We start from the raw sequence: 21,748 nt of genomic DNA, 5'->3' as shown, positions 1-21,748 counted from the left end.
TTAGCATTTTTATCAGGCTTCTACATTTATGTTCACTTTTTTCACTTTAATGGCAATGAAAATAATCTGTATATTGTCATTAAAGTGAAATTACTGAACCTACACATAGGACACTGAAAAAAAGGCTCATTTTAAAAGAAAATTTCAAATGGCATTTAGAGGGTTTCGCTTTGAAACTCAAAAAAAAAAAATTATAATATTTTAATAAAAATATTTTTCTGACCGTTTCTTTTAGAGTTTTGATATCCTATCCATGGAAAATGCCACATGCTTTTCTTTACAGAAATTAGGGTTAGCAATTGTATATTTAAATGTTGGCCTCTTAAGACAGTTCGTTTACTGAATTAAGCACTTCAGTCTAATGAGGCCAGCTGTGCGCAAGTTATTTACAGCCTTCTTTGAATATTCAAAGCACTGTGACTGCAACAATTTTATTCCACCATAAAAAGGAATCACCATGGAAAAAATATTGTTATGAAATGATACATCTGTGCAGCATGGAAATACTTTTGGTCACACATTAACTCCCATGAGGTTGACGGGCCGGTTGTTGTATCTTTTGGAGATGTCAGCTTCAATCTATTTGCGAGAGAGAGAGAGAGAGATAAAGAGGAAGATATGTATTTAACATATTTTTCATATTCTCCGCCAATACACAATTTAATTTTCAATAAAAGTAATGTCCACCATGACATTTAACAACATTAGTCTAGCTTTTTTTGCTCTATTAACTTCATCTCTTTTTATATTAAATATAAAAGCATTGGCTCTTTTTGCAAATAGGGGAAGAGTGTGAACAGGAATTTAAAGGTTTGCTAAGGTGCCAGTTTCACTTTTGCAGAGAGACGAACACAAACACAACATTATAACAGGTTTACTGTACCAGTTTCTGGAGCTCCTTGGTGCGAGCAGCCAGCAGATCAATGCGGGGCTCCAGCCTGGCCTGTTCTTCCAGAGCTTCCTGTCGTTTTTCAGCCAGTGTGCCACGCTTTAACACCAAGATATCAGCCTGCTTGAGTTTCTGCCGCAGTAACTCTGAAACACGCTCCACGTAGCTGAGAGACAATACCAGATTTATCATTATGACTACAAGATCTCAGCTACATCAACATTACAACTATAGATAACTGTTAAGTGTTTTTTTTATGTGACTAATAGCTTCAAGGAATGGTAAATAAAAAGGAAAAATCACTCAACTCCAGTCCATCAATTAATCCATAAGCCATAATACTGTTTGATCAATATCAGAACACAAATTTCTGACCCTGCATAGACAGCAATGCAACTGAAATGTTCCCAGACCCAGAAACGTACTAAGGACTTTGGTAAAATACTCAGTGTGGCATTATTAAGTGGACTGTAATTTTATAAAGCTATGTGAAAACTTTTTGTGTGAAAAAACTAAACAACTTATTCAACATTTTTTATCCTTTGCGACACCCTAGGGTGCAATTATGGAGAGTACCAAGACACATGCATTGTTTCCGTGCAGAGTTACTCTCGATAATGGCGGAAGATGTGATTTTGAGGAGAAAAATTGTAGAATTAAGTAATTATTTTTGTTTTTTTTCCACTTATGTTTTCTCGCAGCTTCGTAAAATTGTTTCTGGGCCTGGGAACATTTCGGTTGTGTTGCTGTCTATACAGGTCAGAAAGCTCTTAAATTTCATCAAAAATATCTTTATTTGTGTTCTGAAGATGAATGAATGCCTTACGTTTTTGGAACGACATGAGTGTGAGTAATTAATGACTGAATTTTCATTTTTGGGTGAATTATCTCTATTAAAAACATTTCAGTGATGGATTTCTTTCTTAAAAAATACAGCTTTTCACTGCACAAGATGTTTATTGGTGGACTGGAGTAGTATGATGGATTGCGGTGATGTTTTTATCAGCTGTTTGGACTCTCATTCTGACGGCACCCATTCACTGCAGAGCATCTATTGGTGAGCAAGTTATGTAATGCTACATTTCTCCAAATCTTTTCAATTGAAGAAACTCATCTACATCTTGGATGAATGGAAGGTGAGTACACTTTCAGTAAATTTTCATTTTTGGGTGAACAATTTCAGATATGCTGATATATGACAGATATAAAATGCATTTCTTCATATGAAAGGTTTGAGTTTGTAGTTACCGTGGTGATGCCAGGATCATGAAGAGGTGCTGCATTCGTACTGAAGTGAGCCCGTTTAGCAGGTCACGCACGTCTGCCAGCATGGCCTCCACACGCTCGGGAGTCTGGGCCTGAATCACTGAGGGAGCGAGCTGGAACTGACTCATGGTCACCAAGTCGCCTTCTTCACGCATCTCACTGAGCCGCTGACACAGGAACATTTCCAACTGACCCAAAGAAACACAGAAAAAGAGTTTGGTTTGGATGAGGACTAAAGATTATGTCTAATAGTCTTAAAAAATTGACTGTTGTACCTCCTTCAGCTCGTTGATGAACTGGCCACGTGTCTGTGAGTTTTCTAGAAGTGAAAGCGCATCTTCACCTCTGGCAACACCATCAGGACCTGCAAAAGTAAAATTATTCAGCACAATACCAGGACCCAAAAGAAATCTGCAGACCCTGGTGTTGCGCATTATGCACGCTGATTATAATGTGTATTTACACAATGTATATAAATGTGTTTTAAATAGGATTGTGTGTGCCTGTGTGTATTTCTATTATCATTTTACCAAATTGCAGATTTCACATTAAAATAATTAGCTCTTGGTGACCTTTTTGATTAATCTTTTTTTTAATGCTTTTAAAGTAAGTCATTTATGCCTATTAATGAAAAATACAGCAAAATGTAAAATGTTACAACACTTTAAAATAGGTTTTCTATTTTTATATATTTTAAAATGTAAATTATTTTGTGGTGCACCAGTCTTTTTTTGTTGTGTCATGGTCCTTTGGAAATCACTCTTAAAAACAGTGCTTCTTATATATATCATATATATATATATATATTTCAGTAAATCCCTACACACTTACAGTCTGTGCCATCATCAACAATTTCAATTTCCACAGGTTCAGAGCCTCCCCAGTCAATACCACCAGCACTGGTTTCCTGAAGTTGATTGGTAGACTGTGTTAATTCTGTTTCAAAATGAGATAACCAAAGACTTTATAGTTGTACTAAATATTAAGTCTCTTACCTCTGTGCCAGACTCGGGACTAATACCCAAGTCCACACCATCCTCAACAGAAATCCCAAAATTCACCTCCTCAGTATCAGCACCAACGCCAAGGTCACCCCAGTCAATCTGCACAAAACAAGAATGATAGATAGATGACAGACAGATGCCTAAAACTCAAATCATGGAGTCTTATCACACTTACAGTCTCCTCTGTGACAACATCAGGTGGGGCTTCCTCCATTACAGGTTTCTCTACAACTGTGGGCACATTTCCTGTCTTCCACTCATATACAGTTGTGTTTCCTTTCTTCTGGACAAATCTTAGAGTGGGCAGGACTTCTCCAGACCTAAAAAAATTGTAAGTAAAATTGCACTTAGGCGAACATCATGTTAGGGTTATGTTGGAGTTCAATCACAGGAATGATTTCAGAAGTCTAATCAATGCAGCATTAGAAACAACAAGAAGTCGGACTCACCAATCACTAACAAAGTTTATGAAGGCTGCATAAAAGTTTATAGCTTCATCCAGACAGGCTGCTTTTTTACCAGTTTTTTCTAAAACTACAGGCAGATCCTTAACGAGTGCTTGTAACTCCCTTGCCACATTTTCCCCCTGTGAAATATTATAGGTTAGTATCGGTAATCAGCATCAAACGATGTAAAATAAGTTGTAATTATTAGTTATCTGACCTTTATCCCATACTGTTTACAGGCAGCATAATAGCGTTCCCTCATGTCGGTGGCACCGCTCTGACACTCCAGTTCTCTTCGGCTCAACTCCTGCTGCAGCTGCTGCGCTTTAGACACTTGCTTCCTCAAAGCAGGACCTTCATAGCTTACACTACGAATCAATATACTGGCCACTTCAGCTAGGGTTAAAAACACACATACACATAATCATGTCATTGTGTTTATGTAAAAGGCTTAAATAATTAAATGATGATTATTTACCTAAGTAGACATTGTCTTTTTCATACAAGGACACTATTTCTTGCCAATCCTGTTGACAAAAAATATCCACAGCGTATTATTTTTTACTACATTCAAAGAATAATAAACAGCACAGAGATGCATCATCACCTTCATCCTTTGTGATGAATATCGGCCAAAAATATTTTTGGTGGACGCTTCTGTTCCTTTTAATATTTCGATTATACGCAAGCAATGGAAATAGTGGATATCTGCAAATGGAACAATGTATGAGTAATCAAATTCAAACAAAAATAAGTATGTTTGCATTATTATAATGTTTTACATGAGCCTGAGAGCAGTTGTTTGATCTCCTCATTCTCCGGCATATCCTGAATGGCGGCATTGATTTTCTCTCTAATTGTCATCACTGCACTTTGCCATTTCAGCGTGCAGTGTCTCCGGTCCACCAGCCAGTCTGAATGATAGAGACAAAAGCAAAATATTAAATAGATTTATTTTTCAAGATCTAAACTACAGTGTATATAAGTCAAGCTACATCACTTCAAACCATATGTTTAAGAATGGTGTATGCATAAATGACTGTAAAACTGTCTTACCTAAAAGTTTACTGGTTTGGATGTCAATTGGGACATTCTGGATGTTCTGCTAAATCAGATTTTTATTACAAAGGTAAATTATACACACTGTAATAACACTCACGTCAACCTTTTGCACATTATTAACGTCTTATAATATTAATGTAAAGGCACTGAAAAAGTTTAAGCCAAGTTAATAACAATTCAGGCTTTATATTAATAAAAACACATAAGTATGCATTGATGATGCACAATAATACTCTTTGAAATGGATTTTGATAGCTTGTCAATGTCAATAAGCATGCTGACGTTCCTTTACACAAAGAGAGCAAGACTTAAAAAACAGTGACACTTAATTTAACCAAAGAATGTTTTGTTTTACCTCCATTGCAACCGTGGTTTTCGTTATTTTGATAAAATAAAACCTAAAGCTACTCCATGCCTGTAAATCAAACCGATGAGATATGGCTCAAGTTGACAATTTCCACTGACACGTACATGCACAAGCGACCAGTCAGCACACGCGACACTGCTGGATCTCACGCGCAGCCTGCTGAAAGACCAATGAACTACACGAATAGAAGAACCGTTAGTCACTTCCTTGTAACGTCAAAATAAAAGTCACTAGACATAGCTTTTATGGATTTTCCGTGAACTCAAACATATCTGAAATTCACTGTAAAGTGATACAAGTCTACAAATGTACGGGAATCTTAATACACGCTTTCAGATGCTTTTCAGATGTTTATTTATATCACCTTATTTAAATCATATTAAAAAAAGGTGTAAATTCAACATATAATAATACTAATAATAATACTAATAATAATAATAATAATAATTATTATTATTATTATTATTTCAGAAACGTTCCTTCAATGCAACAGCAAATCTCAAACTATTACCGTAAATGGTTTTTGATCATTTGCAGCCTATTTATTTTTCTTATTATGGTAATTTTCGTATATATACAAATGAAGAAGAAGATATATTAATTTGCTCATTTTTCAAAAGGTAAACGCATATCTTGGGTTCCCTTTCATAGGTCACTTCGATGCTGCGGTGACGTCACCGTATGGGAACACCTCTCGGTGTGACGAATGTCTGAAGCCCTATACCATCCCGCCAATCCTATTGGCCAAATAGCGCTTGGCACCGCCCTACGCATGCGTACGCATCGTATACCTGAGTGCCGCGTGCTATTAAGCTCAGATTTCATTTCCTTCAGGAAAGAAAATCATCTGTGCCCTAAGGAAACCATCTCGCGTTCTCAGCGGTTTTTTCTTGGAGCAGTGTTCAACTCCTCTTCGTGGACGCGATGAGTCAACGAAAGGTAAGAGTATAATGGGTTTATCACGGGGAGGCACTCATTAGAGGTTCGTTTAGCAGCCTCTCTACATGTTCTCTCCGTGATAGCCTGCGGGTACAGTTCTGTACTCTGGAGTGTATTTTCTATAGGTCGCCTCACGTCTAACCCCCACCGTTTCGCTTCTGCGGTCGCCGAGGCACCGCATGAGGTGGTGGTTTGGGGCGATGTGTGCGGCTTGGACTATGAATACAGTGATGCGCTGGAGTTTTTTCCACTTTGCTCGCTCTCCCCCACTCGAGTGTGTTAATCAGCAGATTTGCTTTTACAAACTATGTTTTCCCACCGCGGCTTCAGACTCAGAGTAGGCTCTGGCCGGCACATGCGGTTCTCTCCCTCCAAGCGGACAGGAGAAACGCGCCTCCCCTTCCTCAGTGAGCTGTTGAATGTGGTTACCCGCGTGGTGGATAAACTATCCCCCCCATGAGCCGCTACCCTTCTTCACGGACCTCCACCAAGAGGTTTCGAGGTCCTGGAAGCAGCCTTAATCAGTGCACGTCACGAACGCCACGGGTTTCACCACCATTGCTGACATGGCGGACTGCTGTTATACAGCGATGCCGCAGGTGGACGAACTCTCTAGCCGAACGGATCACGCCGAACTCGACCGAGGCCTAAAGTATTGTCGAAGGCATGTCGAGGTGTCTAATCTCTGCAAATTTACTTCGCTTTATGGCGGTTCTTAACGAGAAAGATATTACAACCGGAGGCTGTGAAAAAGCTGCGGGGGGCAACAGATTTGGCGCTAAGTGCTACCAAACATACTGCCCGAGCAGTGAACCGTTCTATGACGGGGATGTTAACGGTCGAGCGCCACCTTGGCTAATCTTGCCGACATTACAAAAACCTGAGTTGGACGGCAAAAGCCTCTTGTCCTTTATCCCCTTACAGCAGTTCCTATACTTCTGCTGTTCGTCAGGGACTGTGCCCTCCACTAGAGAGTGCTGTTGGACTGCTAACGCACATCCAACCCTCTCACTGCAGTCCCCACGCCTTAACATTGACTGTCTTGCAGCAAAGGCACCTCGAGCATCATTGGATTGAGCTATCACTTGAGCGCCCCCTCAGACACTCTGCACAATCCAGCCTTCAGAGTTTGAGGGATGGCACAAGAGGCTGACAAAGACAGCCAGTTTATGACGGCTCACACAGCTGCCGTGTTGTCGCTAGCGGCGTGGCCCGATGTTTATCTTGTTGGATTAAATCCTGCAGTGGATACGCTTCAGGATTACACACAACGAAATGCATTGACTTTGATGCATGCGCTTCCCTTCCTGTTCGTCAGGGACTGTGCCCTCCATTAGAGAGCGCTGTTGGACCGCTAATGCACATCCAACCCTCACACTGCAGTCCCCATGCTCTTACACTGACTGTCTCGCAGCAAAGGCACCTCGAGCATCATTGGATTGAGCTATCACTTGAGCGCCCCCCTCAGACACTCTGCACAATCGAGCTTTCAGAGTTTGAGGGACGGCACAAGAGGCTGACTAAGACGGCCTGTTTATGATGGCTCAAACAGCTGCCGTAATCACGCTAGCGGCGTGACCCGATGTTCATTTTGTTGGATTTAATTCTGCCGTGGATACGCTTCAGGATTAGACACAACGAAACATAGTGACTTTGACACATGCGCTTTCCTTGCTTATGGACGCTGTGAGCTGTCCGTGCTCGGACGTTAATGCATGTGGGAACGCTGCAGGCGGAGGCTTGGAAACCACTACGTTTTATGGGCCGCAGGACAGCGCTTGCCCGACATTTTCACTATGGGTGTTACGCGCAATTCGTGGATACACCGTTCAGTTCAGAAAGGCCCGCCTTTTTGCCGTGGAAATCTTCCCATGGTTGTTAACCAATCGTGGTGCTGCGGCAGGAGCATCTCTGCGGGGAATAGGGGCTATAAAAGTAGACCCCTCTCAGATGGAGTCAGGTTTTACAGCCGCTATTTTGGTAAAATAAATAAAAGTGACGATTTACGCCGTTTGAATCTTGCACTCAAGATGAGCAAAATCTAGATGTTAACGGTAAAGTCTATTCTGTCTCAGATTCAACCAAACAGTTGGTTTGTCACGATCGATCTGAAGGATGCATATTTTCATATTCAGATCATCAAGAGACACAGGAAGTTCCTCAGATTCACTTTAGAGGGCAAAGCGTATCAATACTGTGTTCTTCTTTCAGCTTAGCCTTGGCTCATCTAGTATTTTCGAAACGCATGGACACAGTTCTGGCCCCGTTGCGGCTCCAGGGCGTTCGTGTATTGAATTGCCTGGACGATTGGCTGGTGTTAGCACAATCGCAGACTCAAGCACACTCCCATCGGGATCTTGTGCTAATAATCTAAACAGCCTGGGCTTATGCACAAATTTCTAGAAGAGTGTTTTAATTCCCTCTCAGCGGATAACCTTCTGGGAATAGACTTGGTCTCTCGCGCGATGACAGCAAGACTATCTCTCCCGCGCGCTCAGTCTCTCACGTCATGCGTGCGTCACTTCAAAGTGGGTTGCACAGTCACGGTGAGTTTGTGCCTCAGACTTTTAGGTCTAATGGCAGTGGCATCCCCTGTAATCCATCTGGGCTTACTTCATATGCGCCCTTTTCAGTGGTGGACGACAAGCTGGAACATTTCACCCCGTTGTCTTCCGCATCGGATGATTTCGGTGACACGGAGGTGTGTTATGTCAATAAGACTATGGATGTCAACCGAATTCCTTCTAGCTGGAGTTCGGCTGGGGATTTGTGCTTCCCGAGAGTCTGTCACAACGGACGCGTCTTTGACCGGTTGGGGAGCTGTTTGTCAAGGGTGCCCAGCTCACGGAGTATGGACGGCGACACAACGCAGTTGGCATATAAACAGGTTGGAATTACTGGCAGTTTTTCTAGCTCTCCAGTATTTCTCGAATCTGCTGATCGGCCGTCATGTACTACTCAGGTCAGACAACATAGCGGTTGTGTCGTATCTGAATCATTAAGGAGGATTACGGTCTCGTCCCCTGTGCAGGTTGGCGAAAAATATTCTTCTTTGGTCTCAGAACAGATTTCTGTCGATCCGAGCGGTTCATGTCCCCGGACGTTTGAACTTCGGAGCGGATTTGCTATCCAGACAGACTCTGGAGCAGGGGGAATGGAGGTTGCACCCCCAAACGGTGAGCCTTTCATGGCAAATATTTGGAGAAGCAAGAATGGATTTATTCGCTTCTAGCATGACTACGCATTGCACGCTGTGGTTCTCCCTATGCCCTCCATCGCCCCTAGGCTTGGATGCGTTAGCTCACAATTGGCCCAGAACCAGCTTGTATGTTTTTCCCCCGATTCGTCTAATTCCAGCGGTGTTATCCAAGATACGGCTGGACAGAGTGGAGCAGCTTCTGCTGGTGGCTCCGTGGTGACCCACACAGCCGTGGTTTGCGGACCTGATCAGTCTGTTAGCGGGCTCTCCATGGGAGATTCCCCTCAGACAGGACTTACTATCGCAAGCACAGGGAATGATTTGGCACCCAAGGCCAGATCTATGGAAGCTGTGGGCGTGGCCTCTGTGCAGAGTGAGTTAAAATGTCCCGGTCTTTCTGTTGAAACCACCGAGACTATAATGAACTCTAGGGCAGCTTCTACGAGACACTTATATGCTTTCAAATGGATTCTGTTTATGACCTGGTGTGGAATTCGTAATATGGATCCGGTTTACTGCCCAGTGGCTTCAGTACTGGAGTTCCTTCAAGACCGTTTCTCTGAATGGAGTAATGCCAGCCACTCTGAAAGTTTACGTGGCAGCCACTCCCGGGTTCTGTCCGCTTGAACAGATGCTTTCCTTGGATTCCAACTATCAGGTACGTTAGGCGTTATGGTATAAGGTTCCCATACGGTGACGTCACTGCAGCATCGAAGTGACCTATGAAAGGGAACATCTCGGTTATGTATGTAACCACGGTTCCCTGAATAGGGAACGAGATGCTGTGGTCCCGGCCGTTCCGTACCTTGATAGCATTTCTTCATGAAATCTGAGCGAAATAGCACGCGGCACTCAGGTATACGATGCGTATACATGCGTAGGGCGGTGCCAAGCGCTATTTGGCCAATAGGATTGGCGGGATGGTATAGGGCTTCAGACATTTGTCACACCGAGAGGTGTTCCCATACGGTGAGGTCACCGCAGCATCTCGTTCCCTATTCAGGGAACCGTGGTTACATACGTAACCGAGATGTTTTATTACGTCAAATAACCTATTCGCTTTCCTTTGACTGAGTGACAAACAGCAGAAGCGGTATGTCCACTAGATGGCGCGATTTCCTTAAAAAAATAGCGTGACATATTAGTTTTTCGTACTTATAAACAGGGCTGGCAATAACAGCATGAAAAAGTAAATTTACATTTATTGCACCATATGCATTGCATTTGTGTTTCCTTTTTATTGAGCTGCTTGGATAATTCATAAAATACTTGAACACGCACTTTATGTGGACATGAATTTGTGGTAAATATCCTGCTCTTTTCTCAGTTTTATTTTGAACAAGGTGGTTTTAAAGATTCTTCTGTTTGCCAGATCACAGCACTCCTTATCTAAAGTGCCTGCCATTGGGACTTTGACTGTTAATATGACTGCAGGTGTCTCAGGTGTTTCCATCAAGAGACTCCTCCCGTGTACAGTCGACAGAAATACCTTAAGTATTTCTTCCTCTGTTTTCCGACAGAACAGATTAAAATCAGCAAAGAAACAAAGCAGAAAGTTTGAAATAAAGGTCAGTATGATACTATTATGCAATGTTAAAATCAAAGATAGGATTGTAGTTCTGTTTCTTAAAGTTTGGATATCTTGGGCAACTCCAGTAACACTACACTTAATAACCAGCTTACACAGGAGAGGCCTTTGAAAATAAACTTGCATTGTACTCCAAACAGAGAACTTTTAATCACTCCAAAGACCATTTCAGCACCTTGCTGAGAGCAGGAATCAGAATTTTAATCCTAAATCGGATAAGCTCTTTTATAGTCTTGTGAAGCACAATGGCTGTAACAGTTAAAGGGAACAATGTAGGCAATGCTTTATTTTCATATTTTTTGAATGACATTCAGACCTGCTCCTATCTCAGCTGGGGATCCAGTGTCTGTCTGTGATTTCCCCACATTATGCAAATGTGGGCATCATCTGTCTGGCAGCCTTGCGAAATTAAACATCAGAGGCAAAATTGTGAACAAGCTCAGGTGTGGAAAGCATCCTTGTGTTGTTAAAACCCCCTACAATCCGATTTTTTTTTTTATAAAACCATATTCAAGAATGTAAACTATGTGTGAACACAAACCACTTACTTTTGCATTTGCAGTATTAAACTAAACCAGAGCAAACATATGAACAATTATATTTTCTTTGTCAAAAGATTTAAGTGTAGACATTTATTTGAGAATGCAAAGTAAACATTCGCAAAACTCAATTGACCCATATAATATCTCATATAGTTGACTTTAATTGTCATAGACAATATATATATATTTTTCTATTTTGCATTTGTAGTATGCTCTAGACAGATAGATATATAGACAGACAGACAGACAGACAGACAGATAGATAGATAGAGTTTCTCTGCAATCTATCTTGATTTGGTAAGGTGAGCACCTTTTTCGTTGACCATGCAAATGTTAAACCAACTTCACGCTCCCATGAGTTTGTTCAATTGGATTGCCCTCCCTCTTTCGATCACATGGCTGTAACATTTACTCATGTTGCATTGGGTTGGACCTAATGTTCAGCTTGGACTGAAACAGTGTGTTTGTGTGAGGTAATAGGCTGCTGTCTGAGCAGGAGTGGTAGATAAAACGAGACTGATAAAGAGAGAGGGAGTAAGGGAGGGACCAAGATAGAACACCTGTAGCATGAGACACTGCGCTCAAAGCAGACATTCAGTAGGGAGATTAATTAAGAGAAGGGGAAGCAAAAAGGTGAGAAGGTATTAGCAGCTCTCAGCTAACTGAACTTGAGTGGTAAAGTGAAGTTACTTGAACACAGGGGGCAAGGCTGTCAACACGACAATGGTTTAACTTCTTCTGGACACCTGTTCTTCTGAACCAAGAGCAATTTTGAAAGAAGTGAACGCATCTTGTCAGGTGAGAACTGATCAATTGCTCCTTTTTGTGTTTTGAAGTGAATTTGTTAAAATAGTGTTTGTGAATGTGTATTTTTTGTGTGCATATTTAAGAACATTAGAGTTCACATTCTTAATTTGGCCGATTTAGTTTAAAAAAAGCATGAGGATTATTTTAAAACTTAAATTAAATACATAAAACATTAACAAACTAAAATAAGATAAAAGAAAATTGTAATGAATTAGATTAAACAAAATATAAAATGAATATAAAGTTAGCCAAAAGTATGAAATGAAATATTTAAAAAAGTCTTAGAAAATCATAAAATATAGAAAATCTTATAATGTATAGAAAAAAAAATGAAATGATGAAAACTATATAGACATTTTAAAAACAGTCCTAATAAAAAAAATGACAAAAATGCACAAAAAATTACTCAAATTTAACTGAAATTTACATGAGAGCTGAATATATAATAAAATATACAGTACAGACCAAAAGTTTGGAAACATTACTATTTTTAATGTTTTTGAAAGACGTTTCTTCTGCTCATCAAGCCTGCATTTATTTGATCAAAAATACAGAAAAAACTGTAATATTGTGAAATATTATTACAACTTAAAATAATAGTTTTCTATTTGAATATACTTAAAAAAATAATTTATTCCTGTGATGCAAAGCTGAATTTTCAGCATCATTACTCCAGCCTTCAGTGTCACATGATCATTTAGAAATCATTCTAATATTCTGATTTATTATGAGTGTTGGAAACAGTTCTGCTGTCAAATATATTTGATGAATAAAAGGTTAAAAAGAACTGCATTTATTCAAAATATTTTTTTTTTCTAATAATATATACAACCGAATTCCGGAAAAGTTGGGACGTTTTTTAAATTTTAATAAAATGAAAACTAAAGGAATTTCAAATCACATGAGCCAATATTTTATTCACAATAGAACATAGATAACGTAGCAAATGTTTAAACTGAGAAATTTTACACTTTTATCCACTTAATTAGCTCATTTAAAATTTAATGCCTGCTACAGGTCTCAAAAAAGTTGGCACGGGGGCAACAAATGGCTAAAAAAGCAAGCAGTTTTGAAAAGATTCAGCTGGGAGAACATCTAGTGATTAATTAAGTTAATTGATATCAGGTCTGTAACATGATTAGCTATAAAAGCTTTGTCTTAGAGAAGCAGAGTCCCTCAGAAGTAAAGATGGGCAGAGGCTCTCCAATCTGTGAAAGACTGCGTAAAAAAATTGTGGAAAACTTTAAAAACAATGTTCCTCAACGTCAAATTGCAAAGGCTTTGCAAATCTCATCATCTACAGTGCATAACATCATCAAAAGATTCAGAGAAACTGGAGAAATCTCTGTGCGTAAGGGACAAGGCCGGAGACATTTATTGGATGCCCGTGGTCTTCGGGCTCTCAGACGACACTGCATCACTCATCGGCATGATTGTGTCAATGACATTACTAAATGGGCCCAGGAATACTTTCAGAAACCACTGTCGGTAAACACAATCCGCCGTGCCATCAGCAGATGCCAACTAAAGCTCTATCATGCAAAAAGGAAGCCATATGTGAACATGGTCCAGAAGCGCCTTCGTGTCCTGTGGGCCAAGGCTCATTTAAAATGGACTATTTCAAAGTGGAATAGTGTTTTATGGTCAGACGAATCCAAATTTGACATTCTTGTTGGAAATCACGGACGCCGTGTCCTCCGGGCTAAAGAGGAGGGAGACCTTCCAGCATGTTATCAGTGTTCAGTTCAAAAGCCAGCATCTCTGATGGTATGGGGGTGCATAAGTGCATACGGTATGGGCAGCTTGCATGTTTTGGAAGGCTCTGTGAATGCTGAAAGGTATATAAAGGTTTTAGAGCAACATATGCTTCCCTCCAAACAACGTCTATTTCAGGGAAGGCCTTGTTTATTTCAGCAGGACAATGCAAAACCACATACTGCAGCTATAACAACAACATGGCTTCGTCGTAGAAGAGTCCGGGTGCTAACCTGGCCTGCCTGCAGTCCAGATCTTTCACCTATAGAGAACATTTGGCGCATCATTAAACGAAAAATACGTCAAAGACGACCATGAACTCTTCAGCAGCTGGAAATCTATATAAGGCAAGAATGGGACCAAATTCCAACAGCAAAACTCCAGCAACTCATAGCCTCAATGCCCAGACGTCTTCAAACTGTTTTGAAATGAAAAGGAGATGCTACACCATGGTAAACATGCCCCGTCCCAACTATTTTGAGACCTGTAGCAGAAATCAAAATTGAAATGAGCTCATTTTGTGCATAAAATTGTAAACTTTCTCAGTTTAAACATTTGCTATGTTATCTATGTTCTATTGTGAATAAAATATTGGCTCATGTGATTTGAAAGTCTTTTAGTTTTCATTTTATTAAAATTTAAAAAACGTCCCAACTTTTCCAGAATTCGGGTTGTATTCTTATAATATATTTTCTTTACTATCACTTTTTATCAATTTAACACATCCTTGCTGAATAAAAGTATTGGTTTTATTTAAAAAAGAAGAAAGAAAAAAAAAATTACTGACCCCAAATTACTGACCAGTAGTGTATATTGTTATTACAAAATATTTATATTTTAAAAACATAGCTTCTTTTTTTTTTTTTTTTTACTTTTTATTCATCAAAGTATCCTAAAAAAGTATCACATGTTCTGAAAAAATATTAAGCAGCAGAACTGTTTCCAACTTTGATAATAAATCATCATATTATAATAATTTCTAAAGGATCATGTGATAATGATCCTAAAAATTCAGCTTTGCATGACAGAAATAAATTATAATTTATTTTAATAATAAATTTAAAAACAATTATTATAAATTGTAATAATATATCACAATATTACATTTTTTTCTGTATTTTTGATCAAATAAATGCAGGCTTGATGAGCAGAAGAAACTTCTTTCAAAAACATTAAAAATAGTAATGTTTCCAAACTTTTGGTCTGTACTGTATGTATATATAAAAACTATAATAGTATCGATGTGATACTAAAGTAGTAACACTGCTCTAATGAGCAATGAATTTAAAGTCAAATGAACAAACATGTATAGTTTTGAACGCAGATGAGAGGAATATGCACTTGTGTTAATAAATCATGAATTCTCCTAACAGAGCCCTTTATGAACAAATGCTCTATGAAGGCCTCCCTTGAGAGACTGAAGGCCACATGGGAAGCTTGATATGCTGTATTACAGGCCCAGAAGAGAGAGAATAACATTTTGGACACAAACGGCAGCAGTATGATGTCCAGGCCTCTGAATACGGCAGGGCCTGGCTGCCCTTGAGTTAACCTCTCCTCTCCTCAAACATTTGTATCACCGGGAAGGCTTTGAACTTGGTTAGTGATTTCCTAGGTTTAGACAGGCACAGTGTACTCTCTCTGTGATCTTTGAAGTTCTTAGTGCTGCTTAGTCACACAAGGAGGAAAACAAAGTAACTTATTATCTAGCTCTAAGGATACTTCCTGAGTATCAGAATGTCTTGTAGAAGGTCAGGTGACTTTCAAGAAAATGCTGCAAAAGATATATTATATATTTCAGAAGAATAATTCAATATATGAAAATTATTTTATTGCATTTTAATATCGCAGGAATTAATACTTAATTTTTTTTCCTAGCCGGTCTGTAAAGCACATCCAGTCTGGCACATTTCAGTTTGAAGGCTGTGACTCACAATTTAGCATTAACAATTCATATTCAATAAGCATGAACAATAAAACCATTAAATGAACCTTCATACCACCCAAGCGGAGGAAAGCACCTGACTCTACCAGGATTAAACTTTACAGTCATTTTCAGAGTGCAATAAGAATTCCTCTACATACATCTACAGTCTACTTGGCTACAATACACTAAGTGCAATTAAAGTGAAAGAGTAGTAGCTGCTTCAAAAAGGGACTGAATCCTGTCATTATGTAATTGCAGAAGATCAGTGACAAATCCAGTGGAGACAGGAGAGTCTCTGTTTTCCCCATAAAATGGCCATATTCCCTTGTGTTAGAAATGCCTTCTTATCTTGTAAAAACTGCGACATTACATGAAAACGTTTGATGTGTTGCATTAAGGCTGTTGTTTTTGTCTCAGAACATTTCTGGCAGTGGTTTTAATGACCTCCAAATATGATGATCTCCTTGCAAGTGACCTCCTATTGTGAACAAAAACAATTGAATAATAAAAAAATAATAAAAATGAGTAAGAATGTTGTTTTTACTTTGTAAAAATATCTTTTGCAAAGTTAAAAAAACTGGCTTTTAATACTGATATTTTACTGATGACAAAAATATTTCACATTTTAAATATATATATTTTTTCTACCCAGATAATGCCAGGTGTTTGCATTTTACACAATAAATATTGTACCAAAGTAGTTTTGCAGAGAACAAAACTTACAACTGACAATAAGCAATATAGAAAGATACAAAGTACAAACGATTATTTTAAACAATTCTTTAAAAAAAAATATTTACACTTACATAGCATATATTAAATATTCAGATAGATAGGTAGATAGATATATAGATAGACAGACAGATAGATAGATATATAGATAGACAGACAGATAGATAGATATATAGATAGACAGACAGACAGATAGATAGATAGATATATAGACAGACAGACAGATAGATAGATAGATAGATAGCTCAAACTTAATTTAAAAATATTTTAAATATTTTTAAAAATATTTTTTGCCTGATCTCTTGATCTAAATCCAATTTCTTTATTGTACCAAAAATGAATTGCACCCGGAAGTCAGAAAGGAGCTTTTCACATTTTAGTGAAATTCGCCATAAAAAGTATATTCACATGGAGATCCTGCCTTGTTTCATGCACAAACCCTACCAGAAAGTTTTAAGTATATTGGGTGGCACCGGCCAAGTGAAGTGTGTGTTTACTAGAACTTTCTAAAGATCACTTCAGGTCTGATACTTAAAATCTTATCGCACACCACTATAAAACCTGCTGCATATGCTGGATGACCCATCACATGTTCATTGATACATTTCATTTAGAGATGACTATGACAATGTTGTTAAGGTACCAGATGACACTTTATCATTACCAGGTGTGTGAGTCTCCAGTGTTTACACTGGTTGCTATCACATGGGCAAATCATTGTACAGCCTTTGTGATGTGTACAATAGCTACACTCTGTCCAATATTACATAACAAAGGAAACTCTATCAGAGTAGGTCGAAATACTAAGTTATCCATCAAGGAGATGTTCAAGTGTCTTGGTTCACGCAATGTTATTTCGGTGCATCTCAGATCTCAAGGGAGTGACAGGGGATCCAGTGGTGCTGTTCATTAATTAAACAGCTGAGCAGGAGTCAGGTGTTCTCTTGTTATTCTAATGAAGAGACACACATATGAACTCACAGAGAACTAGTGTTGCTGCTTACAATGTTCTAAAGTATGCAAATGAGCCTTTATAAGCAGCTTGCAGATGCACTGTTAAATTATGAGTTGGAATCTGTATTTTGAAACATTTCTCAGTGTCTTTCATCTACCTAACAAATCTGCATTCGTGTTGCAGGTCTACTTTGCTATCTTCCGTTCGCAGCTGTCATGGCCGATCCTGCCTGGTGGAAGATCACCTTCCTGAAGAAAAAGAAGTCAGAGCCAAAGGTCCTGTATGAAATACCACCTGACTTCAGCACCAACAATGTGAATAAAGACCTGGGCAACGACAACGCAGACAGCAATTTAGACGCCAGACTTGAAAAAATAGTGGATAAATCTGCCACCAAGGGCCGTCATGTAAAAGTCTCCCATTCTGGTCGGTTTAAAGAGAAGAAGAAGATTCGCCCGACTCTGGCGGAAAACCCAAGCCTTTTCCCCGAACCTGCTCGGATTGACAAAAGCCATGTGGAAAAATAACTTCCAGACGAAGCACATCGTTTGCAGCCTACATACAAACTAATTTTGACTCATTATTATTTGAAAGTCTTCATGTTGAGTGGAGTTACCACTGAGAGCGAAGATACTGAAACAGAAAATTATTATTTTTTACCGGCCATACTTTAATTGAAAAGAAACCCCAAGATGATTATTAAGGAGTTAGTGTTTCCTGTAAATCATAAACACAGTATTGTCATCCTCATAAAATGCGTTATCATGACTGTGGGAAAACCCTGACAAGGAAGGCACAGAAATCTTATCCACTCTCATTTATAAATCACACAAATCCGTTCATTTGTAAATTTAAAGTGGAGAATGGTCTTAGAAAATGTTGTGTAATAACTAATCTCAAACCTGTGGGAAACAGACTGTTGTTAATGTTGCAATTTGATTAGCACTCGATCACGTGTTTTTTTATGTTGGTTTTTTGTTGTTGTGGACGCTCAGTTGTGCATATTTCTGATTTGATAATTTATCATAAAAGGGTTTCAATTAAGGCAAGGACAGTTAAAAGGCACGTTAGAGGTTCTCCATAACGTAAATTTGTCTAGTTTAATTTGTACTTGTCTTTTGTTTACTGCAGTCCCTATTGTTAAAATATTAAAAATAAATATTTTTTTTATCGCATTGCTGATAACGTGTTAAATTGTGGAGAGGTACAAAAAGTTTTGAACGCCACAGCCATCTGCTGGCAAAAAAAAGAGATCACTGCTGCAAAACATTCAACAGGTTTATTACTTCACATTTACAAGAAAAAGTCACCATCCCTTACAGAATTACAGCCAAATTCAGACAGTTATTTTAGGTCAACATTACATCTGGCACATTTATAACACACAATATAAACATATTTCACATTTGTCATGTAGAATATTTGTTGTTTGTCATGAACCCATTTAAAGATGTTCAAAACATCAATCAGAGCAACATGTCTGAAGTCCAAAGTCTATATTTTCTGAAACTACATTTAAGGCTGCAAGTAGAGCTGTGCTTTTTTTTTTTTAATTATTAATAAACATCAGACTTTGCACTTACAAGTAATAGATTAGAATGTGTTAAACTCAGTCTTGAAGGCTTAAAAATGCTGCAACGCAACTCCATTTTGTAATGCAATATGATTTATATTCATAAAATCATGTATGCAGTTGTCAACATATAAATCTCCCTCCTGGTTTGGTTAAGATGATACGAATGCAGGACGAATATGCAGTGATAAGTCTTCATTAGTCAGTTCATTAGTCAGTTGATGCCCTGGTGGCACTATCAGTTGCTGTCAAGTAATGATGATGTATTGATGTCACAGACGATGATGTGGATTTCACAGCATGTCCTCTATTAGGGGGATAAGCGTTGGTATATCCAGCCTCCCTCAGCTTGATGCTGCATATCCCCCAGCTCAGTCTCTCCCTCTTTTGGCCGCAAAAAGACTATTCGGTCATGTAATCTATTGGTCTGACCCTGCCAGAACTCAATCAGGTGGGGTTTCACTATGTATCCACCCCTGCGAAAATCAATGAAACTAAAATATAACTGTCTAATACAAAGGGATTTGATATTAATAAAAAAAAAATTACTCACCAGTAATCTGGCATCGGTACATTCGTGTTCGTATACTTTTCCTCAAGCTCTGCATTCTTGTCTCTCAGGTACTTTAAGGGACACACACAACAACTTATTAATAAATCAGGTGTTGCACCAAACCAGGAAAATAATTAACTTTAATTGTGTATAATTATCATTAGTGTTTAGCTGAAAGCTGAAGTTGATTGGTGGCTGTGTTAATTGCATTATTTTTTTATATATATTTATTATTTTTATTTGCAGTTTGAATTAGCTTTTATTTTTATCTTTTTAATACATTTTCAGTTTTTAATTTAATTGTATTTTTGTTATGTGTTTTTGTCAATTGTATTATTATTATTATTTTTATTTTTTTTTGGATGTAACTTATTTTTATTATTTATTTACAGCTAGTAATTTTAGTACTTAAACATATTTCAGTTAGTTTCCAAGACAACTTAATTAGTTTAATTAGTTTATGGTTTTTATTTAATATTTATATATTTTATTTCAGCTTTATTTCAATAAGCAAAAATGTTTCTTTTTAAAAAAAATAGTTTTAATTGATGATAAGACTCACTTGTCGGCTTGGTATTAATGTGCTCTGCCTGCTAACAACAGCACCGATCTGACTGCTCTTGGGCCTTGAGTGGAAATAATCACATGAAATCTCATATGGGATTCTCTCTACAGTGCCTTCGATGCGAATCTGTTGCGAACAACAACAAAATACAATGGGGTCAAAAACTTAATTCATTTAAATGTAATTTAAGCTGAAATATGTAAAAGATTATCCAAAGAATTAGCTGGAGTTGAGCCCCCCCCCCCCCCCCACAAAAAAACATTACCTGTCTGTTTAATGGCTCCCAGTAAAATACAAGACAGGCATGGGGATTGCTCTCCTATTTGATTGCAAAATAAATAAATTCATTTTAATAATACAAGATGTGAAAAAGATGAGAAGATAAACACGCAAGGACATTTTCTAAACAAAATCTGGTTTTAATTTAAAGACTCACCAGCTCTGTACCTTTCCGACTCTCATAGTTGGTAAAGAAGCGAAATCCCTCCTCGCTGTAGCCTTTTAGAAGAACCACGCGTGCAGAGGGCCGACCATCCCTTTTGAGAAAACAAGAAGGGGATATTTTGGCCAAATTTAAAAAGCAAATTAAGTACGTATATGCATTATATTTAAGTTGCTCTGTTTATTCATCGAGCAGCCTATTGATGAACCACACAACATCCATTCTTACTTGGTGGCTGTTGCAAGACACATTGCATTGGCTTCGCCCACCTCAGGGCATTTAGTGGCTTGATCGAACCAGGTGCCGAATTGCTTGATTGGATCTAAAGAAGCAAGCTGATCCTCCTCAAAACACTGTAGGATGAAAATTATAAATAAGAAAATGAATACATTTAAGCATTACTTATCTTTCTGTGATATATATGGCAAAGTAGGTTTAAATACCCCATAGCGTAACTATTACAGTGTCTTTTACTGTGCTGTTACTGTGTTTAGCCAGTAGGATCTTTAACAAATATGCTATTTAGGTAACACCAACCCATGCATCAATGATATGGAAAGCATGGTTGATGGTCAAAGGCTGTCTCATAATTGTGTTGACTCTTTTTATATCATCTTAATAAGTAAGTGATTGATTGATGAGAGTCAAGGTCAACTGACAATGCATGGATTTCTGAAAAGGCATTGGGCAAGCACGTAATTTAGCTGCAGATAATACAAAAAATGACCAACAATGTAAAAGCACACTGACCAGGTTTTATACAATAATACAGAAAATGCCAGCTCTGCATATCTAGCTTTTTGATGTAAAAATCATGAAATGATACTCTGTATAATATGTCCTTTGAATAGGGTCTCAGGTCATGGTCATACATATACCTGAAATAAAAACCCTCACAACCTAAAATATACGTGTCCCACCTCCTGATCGCTCTTATAGCTCTTTCTCATGTTGCTCAGATCCATGTCGGTGCCGCTGTCAGTAAAATTCCTGCAGAAAAACGAGGTAAATAACGAAGTACTGCGGACTTTCAGGGTAACACTGGGTTCAATAAACTTCACAATATCGCCGATGATCCTGGACGTGCAGAAGCGCAATAGACGTGTCATGCCTGCAACTCCAAACCTGCGTCATCAC

At 38.4% G+C, this 21,748-nt stretch overlaps 3 protein-coding genes across 4 annotated transcripts; 1 reads left to right on the top strand and 2 right to left on the bottom strand.

The window, feature by feature from the left end:
- Nucleotides 1–225: 225 nt before the first annotated feature.
- Nucleotides 226–5,190, bottom strand: cdk5rap3 (CDK5 regulatory subunit associated protein 3). 2 transcript variants are annotated; one of them, XM_059532396.1, is made up of 14 exons: nucleotides 5,023–5,190; nucleotides 4,662–4,710; nucleotides 4,388–4,519; nucleotides 4,213–4,313; nucleotides 4,084–4,132; nucleotides 3,823–4,001; nucleotides 3,609–3,745; nucleotides 3,335–3,479; nucleotides 3,151–3,258; nucleotides 2,987–3,062; nucleotides 2,431–2,519; nucleotides 2,138–2,343; nucleotides 884–1,055; nucleotides 226–579 (listed from the first exon to the last, which is right to left on the bottom strand). In XM_059532396.1, the coding sequence occupies exons 1-14, from the start codon at nucleotides 5,026–5,028 to the stop codon at nucleotides 514–516; spliced, it is 1,515 nt and encodes a 504-aa protein (XP_059388379.1). In that variant the 5' UTR covers nucleotides 5,029–5,190; the 3' UTR covers nucleotides 226–513. The 2 variants fall into 2 exon arrangements, with proteins under 2 accessions (XP_059388379.1, XP_059388380.1); XM_059532397.1 differs by having other exon boundaries at nucleotides 4,662–4,707.
- A 12,503-nt stretch (nucleotides 5,191–17,693) lies between these two features.
- Nucleotides 17,694–18,005, top strand: prr15lb (proline rich 15 like b). The gene has a single exon (XM_059531616.1). The coding sequence runs from the start codon at nucleotides 17,694–17,696 to the stop codon at nucleotides 18,003–18,005; it is 312 nt and encodes a 103-aa protein (XP_059387599.1).
- Nucleotides 18,006–19,039: 1,034 nt separating this feature from the next.
- On the bottom strand, nucleotides 19,040–21,744 carry pnpo (pyridoxamine 5'-phosphate oxidase). Its single transcript, XM_059531538.1, has 7 exons — nucleotides 21,532–21,744; nucleotides 20,840–20,964; nucleotides 20,606–20,705; nucleotides 20,435–20,488; nucleotides 20,167–20,295; nucleotides 19,605–19,675; nucleotides 19,040–19,527 (listed from the first exon to the last, which is right to left on the bottom strand). The coding sequence occupies exons 1-7, from the start codon at nucleotides 21,718–21,720 to the stop codon at nucleotides 19,362–19,364; spliced, it is 834 nt and encodes a 277-aa protein (XP_059387521.1). The 5' UTR covers nucleotides 21,721–21,744; the 3' UTR covers nucleotides 19,040–19,361.
- Nucleotides 21,745–21,748: the final 4 nt, after the last annotated feature.

This window comes from Carassius carassius, chromosome 40 (genome assembly GCF_963082965.1).
Source record: "Carassius carassius chromosome 40, fCarCar2.1, whole genome shotgun sequence".
NCBI lineage: Eukaryota > Metazoa > Chordata > Actinopteri > Cypriniformes > Cyprinidae > Carassius > Carassius carassius.
This window is presented reverse-complemented; position numbering and strand designations above follow the sequence as displayed.